The sequence below is a fragment of the Condylura cristata genome, unplaced genomic scaffold, assembly GCF_000260355.1.
Source record: "Condylura cristata isolate star-nosed mole 26May11 unplaced genomic scaffold, ConCri1.0 scaffold00006, whole genome shotgun sequence".
Lineage (NCBI taxonomy): Eukaryota > Metazoa > Chordata > Mammalia > Eulipotyphla > Talpidae > Condylura > Condylura cristata.
In genome coordinates, this window is record NW_004567107.1 from 2,513,386 (window position 1) to 2,525,238 (window position 11,853).

Sequence of the window (11,853 nt, forward strand, 5' to 3'; positions counted from 1 at the left end):
CCCACTCGGCTGTCCCGGCCAGCTCGGTCCCCGCCCCGCAAGCCGCAAGCCCCCCGCCGGTGAGCGGCACAGACCAGCCTGTGCAGGGCCGGGGCCTTACCACTTCGGTCTGCCGTCCTTCACCGCTTCCTCCTCCTCCTCGTCGTCGCTGAACTTCAGTTTCTCGGAATAGTCCACTTCCTCATGCAGGCCTAGGACAGAGGCCCGGGGGAAGGTGAGCGGGAGCCGCCGCGGGGCTCACGGCAGCCCGCCGGGCAGGAGCGCACACCGCGGCCGCCCGGGGGAGCTCGGGAGTCGGCAGGACAGTCGCCAGGGTCTCAGCAGGGAGCAAGTGCACAGGGCGCACCCCGGCACCCAGAAACCTCACCACGCTCTGGAAAGCCAGCAGGCGCCTCAGGACGTGCCTGACCCCAAGCGCAGCTATGCAGAGTCACCAACTGTGACAGACCCACAGAACTCAACAGTGTTTGGCCACTGAAAAAACAATGGGGCAGGGCCCACTGGGGGCACTGGCCGCAGCACCGCAGGCCGGCCGCAGCCACTTCCGTGCGAGCTCCATCCCTGCCCAGAGGTGACCACAGGGCGCGGCAGACCTCTCCTGTCTCCCCACTGCTCCCCTCAGCAGTGTGTTTCAGTCAGTCGGCCTGTTCTGCTCCCCACTCTGTGTCTGGGGAAGCCTCTTACTGCTCCTATATCTCTGGCCTGTACCCCAGTTCTATATGCTTAAATAAATTAATAATCTTTAAAAAATAAAAAATGGGGCTCTCCCTGGTGGTGCAACAGGTTAAGCACTGTATTATGAAGCTCTCTGAAGCCACTGCAGCACGAGTTCAATTCCCAGCCAGGGAGTGACCCGCGCGGCGCGGCAGACCTCTCCTGACCCGCCTGCTGCTCCCCTCACAGTGTACTTTGTCACTCTGCCTGTTCTGCTCCCCACTCTGTCTCTGGGGAAACCTCTCACCCACCACACCTCCAGCCTGTACCCCAGTTCTATAAGCATAAATAAATAAAAAAAAAAATGAATGCCAATACCTACTAAAACATAATGCACCTTGAAAGCAGTAGGCTAAGTGTGAGAAGCCAGACATGAAAGGCCACAAATTCTGTCGTGTCATTCCTTCTCTGCAAAGTGTCGAGTAAGCAAGCCAGAGAGGGAAGCAGGTTACTGTGGCCAGGTGTGATGCTAGTGGGTGTGGGATTGCCACAGCAGGCGATGCTGTGGTGATGCCGAACAAATGCATGAATACGATAAAAATCAGTGATTGTGTGCTTTGAAACAATTTTAGGTCACTGAAAATCCGCCATGTGAGTCAAATCTTTTTAAAGGGAAACAACAACAAAATCCCCAACCCAGGTAAGAGGCAGAGCTGGAGGAAAGTGAGCGCGGCCCAGGGTGCCCCGACAGCCCCTCTCCTGCGAGTGCAAGCGAGCCCAAAGGAAAGGCCTTTCAGCTGAGTGTGCAGAATGGTCTGTTAGAGCCGTAACATCAACGCAGGACACAGTGACTCTAGGCCAAGAAGCTTTACTAGCAGCGGAGGACATCTGTGAACAACACAATGGTCCAGAGAGCCCGAGAAAGAAACATGGATGTGCCTGGAAAAGCTTCAGAAGTAAAGCAGGCACCAATAGCATTAAGGAAACAGACAAATCCATGCTGCAGCAGAGCTGACACCTCACTTCCAACACCTGCTAGAAATAGACAAAAACACCAAGAAGTGTGAGGTAGGATCTGAAGACACGGTAAGGAACCTTGACCAAGGACACGCTCACAGAAGTGTCCAACAACAGTAGACAAGTCTCTTCAAACACTTGGAACATTCTCCAGGACAGACCCCAGCCTGTCATGAAACAAGTCTCACTAAGTTGAAGAGAACTGAAATCACGCTAGTAGACTCACTGGTTGTAACTAGAGTCCCATAAACCTCTAGAAAGTCTAAAATCAACATGAACCCATCTGTGAAAAAGAAAACACAATGGAGATAACTAAAGCCAAAGCTGCCTCTTTTTGTAAAGATCAACTAAAAAGCCCTTGACAGAGGTGGCCAAGAAAAAGCATGAAATTAGCAGCAATGAACAAGGGTCTGTCACTACAGATCCTGCAGGAGTCGACAGGGGAAGCAGCAGCACTATCAAGGCCTTTAGTAAGTTCAACGATTCCAGAAAAATTTAACCAATTCCCTAAAAAAAAAAAAGGCTACATAACTAATCAAAACAGCTCCATGTCTAATCAGAGAAGTTAAATTTATTATCAAAAATACTTCCAAGAGAAAACTCCAACGCCAGATTGTCTTACTGGGGAATTTATATGTTTATCGAAGAACTAACAGCAATCTGACAGCAACTCTTTGAGAAAGCAGAGAAAGACAATTTTTCCCCTAATCAGCCGAGCCCACACCATAAAATGCTACCAAAACTCAACACAGTCATCAAAAGAAAGCTACAAGACCAACGTCTATCATGAACAGACACCAAGAATCGCGGTGACGGGTCAGCAAGCTGAATCCAGGTGCGGAAAGGTGGGACGTGCTGGTCTGGCTAACAGCAAACAAACAAACAAAAATAAAACACCGAATCAGTGCGACCCACTTGATTACCAAAATAAGAGAAACACACGATCATCGCCGCGGCAAGACAAGGAACAAGTCCATACCCACCCTGCACTAAAAGAGCCCCGCAAACAGCAACTGTCCTTGCTGAGATAAAGCACGGCCCTGCGTGCCGGCGGCTGTCGCCGTGTTAGCGCGGACACGCACACCCTCCCGAGGGTCGGGCAGGCGAGTCGACACTGCTCTGGACGTGCCACGACACAGGGAGGCCAGGAGTCCCGGCACAGCCTCTGGGAGGCAGGGCTGTCGGTCCTCTTCCGAGGTGGCATGCTGGCTTATGTAGAACACTAAGAAATCCACAAAAATTAGCAGAACTATTGAGTGCACTCAGCAAATCGATATTAAGAGCAGCACACGAAAGTCAACTCTATTTTAATACAGTAAGCAAGTATTTTAAAATGAGATTTTTAAATGCCGTTAGTATTATTACCAAAATACATCAACTTCTTAGGAACAGGTTAACAAGAAATGCTGAAAACCTCAACAGTGGAAACTATGAACAGTGCAGAGAAATAAAAGGCTGAATCAAGAGATCCTCCAGGTTCTCTGATGAGTCAAAACTCAGATGTCATTCATTCAGAAACAAATTCAACATAATCCTAAGCAAAATACCTGATCCCAATTTTTTTTTAAATATTCATTTCATCGATGCACCCAAGAGCTAAGCTGTAGGTCACAGCACACACTCTACTGTTTGACTTTCTCATCAGGGAAAGTAACTTCCAGAAATCAGCAACCTCCTGCAGCCCCCGTGAGGGGTCCCACGCACCCCACCTGGCTCCGCCTGCCCAGCTCGGGAGTGGGCAGACACACGTGGGAGACCCACCTAACCCCCCCCCCCCCCCCGCCCCAGCAAAAGGCAGGGAGTCTCCGGGACAGCACACCCACCTGCCCAGCCATCATCGGCGTCGGTGTCCAGGTCATCGAGGCCCTTCAGGTTTTCCGCGTTGACTATGGTGGGCCGAGGTGCCCGCCCCACCAGCTGCCTCAGTGGCCGGACAGGGCGAGTGGCGCCCAGCCGGCCCTCTTTCCTAAGGACAGAGCGACGCGTCAGTGTCTAGGTGGAAGCTAGAACCAAACACTTCTCCAAGCATGTCCTGCAACTGCAGCTGCGTCTAAGTCACCCCTCTGGAAGGAAACTCGATGGACATGGCCCAGCGATGTTGCGCCTCGTCTGCGGCCTGACGTGCCCAGTGCTAACGGCCACGGTGGCCATCGGCGTCGGCCAGCGCTTCAATCCTGCCAGCACCTTGAAGGCACAAGCCCAGCTCTGGCCCAGCACCCCCCGCCCGGAGGAGCTGCAGCCTGGACGCATGGCCTCAGCACCCACTGGTCGTCTCACCCGGCCTCGCCATCGGGGAAGCGCTCGTGTGGCGTGAGTGCAATCCTCTTACCCATCCTGGTCGTTCATCTGGAACTGTCTGAAAGGAACTCGGGGCTCAAGCCGGAGCGGAGGAAGGGGGAAGGAGCCTCGTTCCGCTGGAACCTGGTTCTCTGGTGACTGTGGCGAACACATCTGAAACATAACAGCAATGAGCAGGACTTTCCAGCAAGGGCCCAACTCCAAATTCTACTTGCAACACTGTTTTGGAACGGGAAAATCAAACAGGCACGTCTTAGGGTCTTCCAGCTAATCCTTCCCTCTCCCCCCACTTCCTTCCTGCCATCAGTAAGTCAAGCTGGGACCTGCGTCTGGGGGCATACCTGCCTCTCCTTTCTCTAAAGAACCAAGGCTACAGTAATATCCACATCACCAGGAAAAGAAGTCAAAAGCACTTGAGATTTGAACAGGGGGGAGAGAAAACAAAAAACTAAGGGAAACCTCCAAAGCAGGTGCAGGGCAAAGTGAAGAACCCAGCGGACACTCAACCACTCAAGGAGGCTCCTGCTGGACCTGAGCAATCCAACTTCACAGGGGAAATGCACTCTGGAGACTTACAAAAGCAGGAAGCATGTCATGGTATGTAGGTGGGTGGTATGCATTCCCCATGAACTGTGACGCCCCTTTTCGGACAGGCTGAGCCGGGCGTAGAGAGGGGTCCTTAGCATCGCTGGTACATGCCGAGGAGGGGGCTCCGTCTCCCGCACTCGAGTTCCTGCTGCCCAGCTCAGTTGGGGAGGCGCTCAGAGACGTGGCAGAAATTATGTTTCGCCCACCGCCCTCCCTCCAGCTTGTCACATCTGGAAATCGAAAGGGGGCAGAAGGGGAAAGAGGAGGAGGAGGGGGTTGTGTGAGGTTCTGAAGGCTAAGGGACCCTCATTCACCGAAAAAATACAAATAAAAAGGCGACAAGAGGCTTGGTCAAACTCTGGTGCAGAAAGTTGGGGGGCGTGTGGCCCACGACTACGGCTTGGGGAGAAGGGGCGGGAGTCTAATCGTCAGAGAACCCCAGTGAGGGCTGCTCAGAGAGGCGAGCACAGACAAAGCGGAGCCTTCTTCCTCGGTCGGCAGAAACCACACATGCCAGGGGCAAACCCGCAGACACCAGCGCGCCCGCCGCCCCTGCAGCCTCCCACCGCACGGGCTCAGCCCGCGCCCACCGCAGACTCGGCGGAGGCCTGGCCCGAGACGAAGGAGGGCTGCTGTCCCTCCCCAGGGCGGCCCCGGGCCTGGGCCCCGGGCCCAGCAGCTGTCCGCTGAGGGCACGCCCGCGCGTCAGGAGGAGACGGGCTGGCCTGTCTCTCTGGTACCAAACGCAGCAGGAGCTGGCGGCGCCCAGGCCAGGGGCAAAGCACGCACGCGGCCGGGGGGAGCGGGGTCGGGACAGAGGCCCGTGCAGGTCTGCTCCCTGCTCTCCAGCCCCGCGGAGGGGGCTGCCCCCTCTGCCTGTGCTTGCAGGTGGGCGGGTGGCACGGAGCCCAGAAGCTCTTCTGGCCCTGCGTTTGTACAGCTACCACATGGCTCGTGCTGGTTAATCCCAGAAAGCCTCAATTCCTGGCCTGACAATCCAATTACTGTCTGGTCGGAGACACCGACCCAGCAAACACGGGCCACTGCAGGGGGCAGAGTGCTGCCCCGTGGGCCCCTCGCTCTCAGGCAGCTGCTCCGCCCCTGGGCCCCAGTCAGGGCAGGGAGCGAAGGCCCTCCTGAGGCTTCGCGGCAGAGTCCCGCCGACACGGGACTCCGCTCAGCACCTCCCGCCGCCGAAGCCTCTGAGCGCAGCCTGTCCCAGCGAGAGCCGCGCCACAGCCTGCTGCCGCTGCAGCCAGACCTGGGGGCCCTGCAAGGGCAGCGCAGGCCTGCTCCCTAACAAGCCCCAGGAAGTGTCAGCAAACAGGTTCTAACTTGGCAGGGGTGGGGGTGCCTAGACATCAGACTTCAACATGCACCCCAGACTCTGACACGCTCGGCTAGGCCTGGTCTAGAGAACAAGCCTCAGGCTAGGCCCAAGTTGGCACGTGGGGCCGTGGAGCACAGCAGCAGGTGCGCCCCGCGCCTGCCGGGCAGGTGGTCTCCTGCGCGGCCCAGGGCGGCCCCAAGCTCTCCGGCGGGAGCCCGCACCCAGCCGTTGCGGCCTGAGCCCTGGGGGGCAGCGGGGAACTTACTCTGCGGGCGGAGGCTTGGTCCGGGCCCATACGACGGATCTAAGGCGCCCTTTTCTCTGCCAGCCTTGTCCTGCCCCCCAGCTGCTCTCAGCGTCGGAAATTCCTCGGGAGAGAAGGATAACAGTCGGCTTGAGCCCCTTAAACCTGTCAGGAAACAAAAGCCAGCATGGAGCAAGCGCACCGCGGCCGGCTCCCGCCGCGTCTGTGCCGGCGCAAGGTGACGGGGCCGCCCGGCGGCAGCCGGCCCAAGGGGACAGAAGGGTGGCCACAGGTACGGGAGCGGCACGGGCCGCACAGGGACGGGGGCGGCACGGGCGGGCGCTGCCCTCTGCTCCCAGAAGCGGCAGGGCAGCCCGGAGCCTGAGCACAGCCCGCTGGGACCTGCGAGCGCAGGGGCAACCGAGGCCGAGGAGATCAGGTCACTGAGTACCCCGTGTCCACCCACCTGCCTGACCACGCCTGCCAAGTCCCTACGTCCTACACGGGACACACGCCAGGAACGGTGGCCAGTGCTGGCCCCACTCCCAGCACCAGGGGCCCCTCACAGCGCTGCCACGGGGACCTGTGGTCGTGGCTTGGCGACAAGGAGCGGAACGAACAGTGTCTTTCCTGGTCCAGCGTAGGACTGGGTGCTAGGAGCTGGTGGACGCGGCCGGTGCCGAAGGAGCCTAAGGGAAGAGGCAATCCACCGCACAGCAGCCGGCACGATGGGCCTGCCCCTGACTGCGCGGCCCGCCCCTCGGCACGCTCCAAGCACCACTGACACGGGCACCTCTTCACTAAAGCTGCGCCAGGGAGAGGCCGTGGGGGTGAGCGCGGGTGTGCGGTCAGCAGGGAGCCTGCGGCTATGCCGGCAACTGGCTCTGGAAGGGCAGCGCTGGCGCGCACCAGCGTCCCACTCTGCAAGGAAGGCGGGGGGCCCGCGGGGCCCCTGTGAACCCCGGGGCCCGGGACAGCCTCAGCGCTATCACCAACGGCCGGACGGCGATCACCGGCCGGGGAGTGACCAGAGGGCACAGCAGGCCTCTCCTGTCTCGTGCTGCCCCTCAACTGTTTCTGCTCCCCCCGTCTCTGGGGAGCCCTCTCACCCCGGTACCTCTGGCCAGTACCCCACTTCTATGCAAAACAAACAGAGAGTGTGACAGGATACTGAGGCAAAATGCACGCAGATAGAGAGAAAAGGCCCGATTCCCTCTGCCTCAAAGTGGCCAAGGTGTGGTGGAGGAAGGGCACAGCCCGGGCTGCAGACCCACGTACCGGCCCCAGCGAGGCGTCCGTGTGCGCCAGCCCCTCGCCAACCTCGGCCGTCAACGACCAAGGCAGAAAACTCAGGACCACGTGCCAAGGCCCAGGCCAGCGCCACTGGCTGCCGGCATCGGCGTCCGGGCCGTGAGCCTCTGGCGCCTGCTGCCCCACCCCAGAGGGCTCCTCAGCACGCTCCAGGTGAAGCGGCAAGCAGGCGCCCAGGAAATGTCCTCTCCAACCCCCAAGAGTCATGAAAACATCCGGGGCAAAAGCCCCAAGACCCCAAACCTCTGGTGGTACCACAGGCCTGTGACTCAGAGCACAGGGGGGAACCCCAACTTGATGCCAGCCCACGTGGTCTCTCCTGAGGCCACTGGTTGTCCCCCAACCCCGTCGCCGGGCAAGCGGTCATGGTTAACGTACTTGCGCATTTCAGAGTTATTTTCCGTATCAACTTTGACAGGTGACACGATCTTAAGGCTCAAAAGTGAAAAGCTGCAGAAAGGTACAAACTGAGCTCCCTCCTGACAGCAGATGCGAGCCCCGCGAGCCCACTTCCGACACCCCCAAAAGAAAGGTCGCTTGCTCCTCTGCCCTCCCTCTGGCGTCTCCTCCCGGAGGCTCCTGCCAACACACAATCGCCCTGAGGGCGCCGAGCGCCTTCCCCGGCGGCCAGACGGAAGTCACCACGGGGCGACGGGCGTCCTGAGCGCCCCCTGCACGTGGCGCCGGGCCAGCCCCCACGGGGCCCTCCGGGGCACTGCCAGGTGGGCGGGCGGGCACGCGTTCCTGCAGGCAAGGCCCGCCGGGCGGCTTCTGCGTCACGCAGGCTTCCCCTAGTCCTTTCCAAATAACGACCAGGGCTGGACGTCCTCGGAACACACACGCACCTCCAGGAGAGACCCGGGCTGTGGGAGCTGAAGCTCGGCCACCGGCCGACCTCACAGGGCGTCAGAGGCCCAACCGCGGGCGGGCGCGACGGGCCGACCGCCGCCCCCGCCTCCACGGCAGCCCACCGCCCCCGGAACTGGACCCGGGGCGCTGGCTAAGCCGTGGGTCCGCTCGCCCCGGGCGGGGAGCTGGGTGGGGCCGGGGCAGGGAAGGAGCACCCGCAGCTGCTCCTCCAGTAGAAGCCAAAAGCTCACGTCCAGGGCAGGGGCGGGCGGGCGGCCGGGAGCTCGGCTTCGAGGACGCAACAGCAGGCTCGGCTCGGCGGCCCCCTGCTGACGGCGGCCAGCGCCGGGCCGCGCACAGGCCGGAAGGGTGAGATGCGCTCGTGTGGAAATCCTGGACTCGGGGTTCTTTTGCCCACTGACGCTAGACTCACACGCTCAAAGGGCACCCGGGGCCAGCCCGGGGCGCTCGGCGAAGCCCTGGTCAGCCCCTCCAGGACCGGGGACATGGGCTCATCACGTCCCTCGCCTGAGGCAGCGCGGCGCAGGCACAGGCCTCAGGCGCGGCTGGCCAGAGCCCTCGCGGCAGGACCACCAGGCAGGCCTAGGGCACACGGTGCCCGCCTGGGGTTCCAGGAGGCAGGCGGGCGCGGACGGCGGGCGCCCTGCCGGCCGCCAGGCCCTCCTCCCCCTGCAGAGCCGCACCCTCAGCAGTGAGGGTCAGTGGGAGCCAAGAGCTGGGTCCCCGCTGTCCAGGCCGCCACAGAACAGCAGCCCTTCAAGCGGGAGATCTCCATAAAAGCGCAGACCAAAGGCTGCCCAGCCCACGCACGCAGCCCACGGAGGGCCCCTGCCCGCTGCCCCGCCCGCACTCACCACCTTCGTGTCCTGCTGGCTTTCCATTCAGCTGTGCCCATGACTTTGGTCCACCTGGCACTGAATTTGTATTCTGAAAGAAAGGAGAACAGGGCTTACCCGGCCTGCAGCTGTCATCTGGGCCCCCGGAGCAGACGGCCGGCCCACTGTGGGGCCAGGCTGGGGCCCGCGCCCGTCCGCGGCGGTCCCAGCCCCAGGCGCAACCTCGGGGCCACCCCTGCCTGCCCCCACAGGGCCGCTCAAAGCCACTCGGGGACAGAGCCAAGACACAACCCTCGCCCGCCCACAACCGTCCTCCGGAACATTCTATAGGTCGCCCCTCAGTGGCGGCAGAGCTACTTTAGCATCTTGCCCAAAGATGAAGATCAAACAACCCAGTTCTAACACGGCTCTCAAAAGCCACGCCACTGCCCACAAGCACCCACGCAGGAAAGTCACCCCACCCCCTTCCACAAGGCACAACTCCCAAGCCAAGGCCACCCCGTCCACTGACCCAGACACGCCCGGCTCAGCCTCAGTCCCCTGGGTCTGCACTAAGCTTCCCTGTGGGCCAGGCATGGGGCTGGGCACGCCTGCTGACCACAGCCTCCCACACCCGGGAGGCTCAGAAAGCAGGAACAAGTCCCCTGGGTCAGAGGCAAGGCAAGCCCCGCCCCCCCGCGCCCCAGGCAGACACCGAAGCCCCCCTGGGCTCCCAAGCGCCAGGTCACTGGCTTTGCTCCACGAGCTTCAAGCTGAAGGCCAAGATAAACCACAGCCCAGCAGTTTCCCCAACAACAGGCCGAGACGCCAGGTCCAGCAGACAGTGACCTTTTCCACCGCCCGCCCAGTCCACACTACACGCAGACACGCACGCTGACCATCTGTGGCCTTCAGTACGTTGCTGATCAGCTGCGACAACCACTTTTCTAGCAAGAATATGCCTGGGAACACCCTGGGGTCTCCCCCCGCAGCACGTGAAGCTCGGCCAGCCGTCCCACGGGGCAGGGCCCTCACCCACAGCCACGGACCCAAGGGAACGCAACAGGGCACCGAGCCACAGGCCCGCCCTCCTGAGTCGGGGCGCGCCACGCTGACGGCCAACCCAGCCAGGCAGGACCCCCCGGACCACACCAGCGCCAGCGCTGGGGTGCAGACCTAGGGTTTTGTTTCGGTTTATTTCAGAAACATTTTTAAGAAGCTTCAAAGGTGAGTCTGGTGTGCAGCCACGTTCTCGGCTTCAAGCTCTGGAAGACCGCCATGAAGGGACCCCCAGACTCCCGTCGGCAGGCCCCAGGAGACGCAGGCCAGGGACTCGGAGTCCCGGAGACGTGTGTGTCCTTTCTCCCTCACGTCAAAGACACAGTTCCATGTTGGCAAGGGACGTCTCCTGGCAAAGGCACAAACGTCTCCCATAGGTGGGCGACGGCACCTCGGACTTCACTGCCCAGGGAGGGCAATTTCAGTATGGCGCCTCAGGTGGCCTCCAGGAGTCTGTGCCAGAAAGCCCACGTGCTTGAGACGCAGACCCCTCCTCGGGGTCCCGAACCGCACCGCGGACGCGCTCCCGAGCACCGCACGCAGGCGGACCCCGTCAGAGCGACACGGCCTGAGCCATGCCGGGCTGGCACGGGGCACCAGCACCACAGCTCGGGGCCCTGCGGGCGCTCGCAGGTGCTCAGCCGACAGCATCTGAGGGGTGTGTGGAGACTCCACCCACGGCACCCTCCTCCTTTTTAGCATGACACCTCGGCGCCAGCGCGAAGCGCCAGACCCCAAGCACCGAATGTGCGTGGCGGGAGACCGTCCTGGGGCGCTGGTCAGCACGGCGCACGGCGAAGGGGAGCCCCGGCCCGGCCCGGGCACGGCCGAGCGACCGCACCGCGGGGCTGTCACAGGACGGCAGCGGGCCTGTGCCGGCGCCCGTGCCGAGGGACGGGCCGCAACCCCACCCCCGGAGCCGGCGCCGCCAGCAGGGAGAGACGGCACGGGGCTGGGCCCAGCACCCACCTCCTGGCTGGTCGACTGTGTCGGCTTCTGTAAACTGGAGACAGACTTCTGCAAACCCGGCTGCGGCAGCGACTCCGGCGGCTGTGAGGCCGTCGCACTGGAACTAGCAAGACAGGACACGTGGGAGGTTAGACCGACACGGGCCAGGCCCACACAGCCGGCTCGGGCCGCGGGCGGGGAGCAGCCCTGCTTGGGCCAGTGCAGAGCCCCCCCGGGGACCAGCGAAGGCTACAAGAAGCCGGCAGCTCTGGGTCTGCCCGCCGACTCCGCAGAGCACAGGCTGTCCTCGGGCTTCCGGCAGAGCCTCCTGTCTAAAACGCGGCAGGCTCGTGCCGACCCTGGCTGATGAGGACGGTCACCGCAGAGCAGGAGTCCTGACCCTTAGTACAAGAGCGCCAGCCTCAGGGGCCAACTGCTCGAATGGGCGTATTTCTTCCTCCTGCAAAGATGCTCGCAGTAAAAATAAATAAAAATATGCGTAAATACATAACACAAAATAACACAAAATCTGACAGCATCATCTCCTCTGGAGAGATTTCCATCACATCTCCATCTATACAACACTTTCCAAAGTAACCAGGCCTGAAGCCAGAGGCTGTTACAGGTGCTGCCCCCGCAGGGGAAAGGTGAGGAGGAGCCGCCCAGAAGTAGGTTCAGACTGAGACTCCCAGAGGAAACACAGAAGGCCGCGGGAGCAG

General features: G+C 61.2%; 1 protein-coding gene across 1 annotated transcript in view; it reads right to left on the reverse strand.

The window, feature by feature from the left end:
• The window catches only part of PRRC2B (proline-rich coiled-coil 2B), a 40,463-nt gene that overhangs the window by 24,999 nt on the left and 3,611 nt on the right, over positions 1-11,853 (reverse strand). Inside the window, exons 3-9 of the mRNA XM_004677874.2 lie at positions 11,156-11,258; positions 9,167-9,239; positions 6,153-6,296; positions 4,546-4,787; positions 4,001-4,122; positions 3,495-3,637; positions 101-191 (exon numbers count right to left, since the gene is read on the reverse strand). Coding sequence (XP_004677931.1) covers positions 101-191; positions 3,495-3,637; positions 4,001-4,122; positions 4,546-4,787; positions 6,153-6,296; positions 9,167-9,239; positions 11,156-11,258 — 918 coding nt within the window. The remainder of the gene's footprint in view (positions 1-100; positions 192-3,494; positions 3,638-4,000; positions 4,123-4,545; positions 4,788-6,152; positions 6,297-9,166; positions 9,240-11,155; positions 11,259-11,853) is intronic.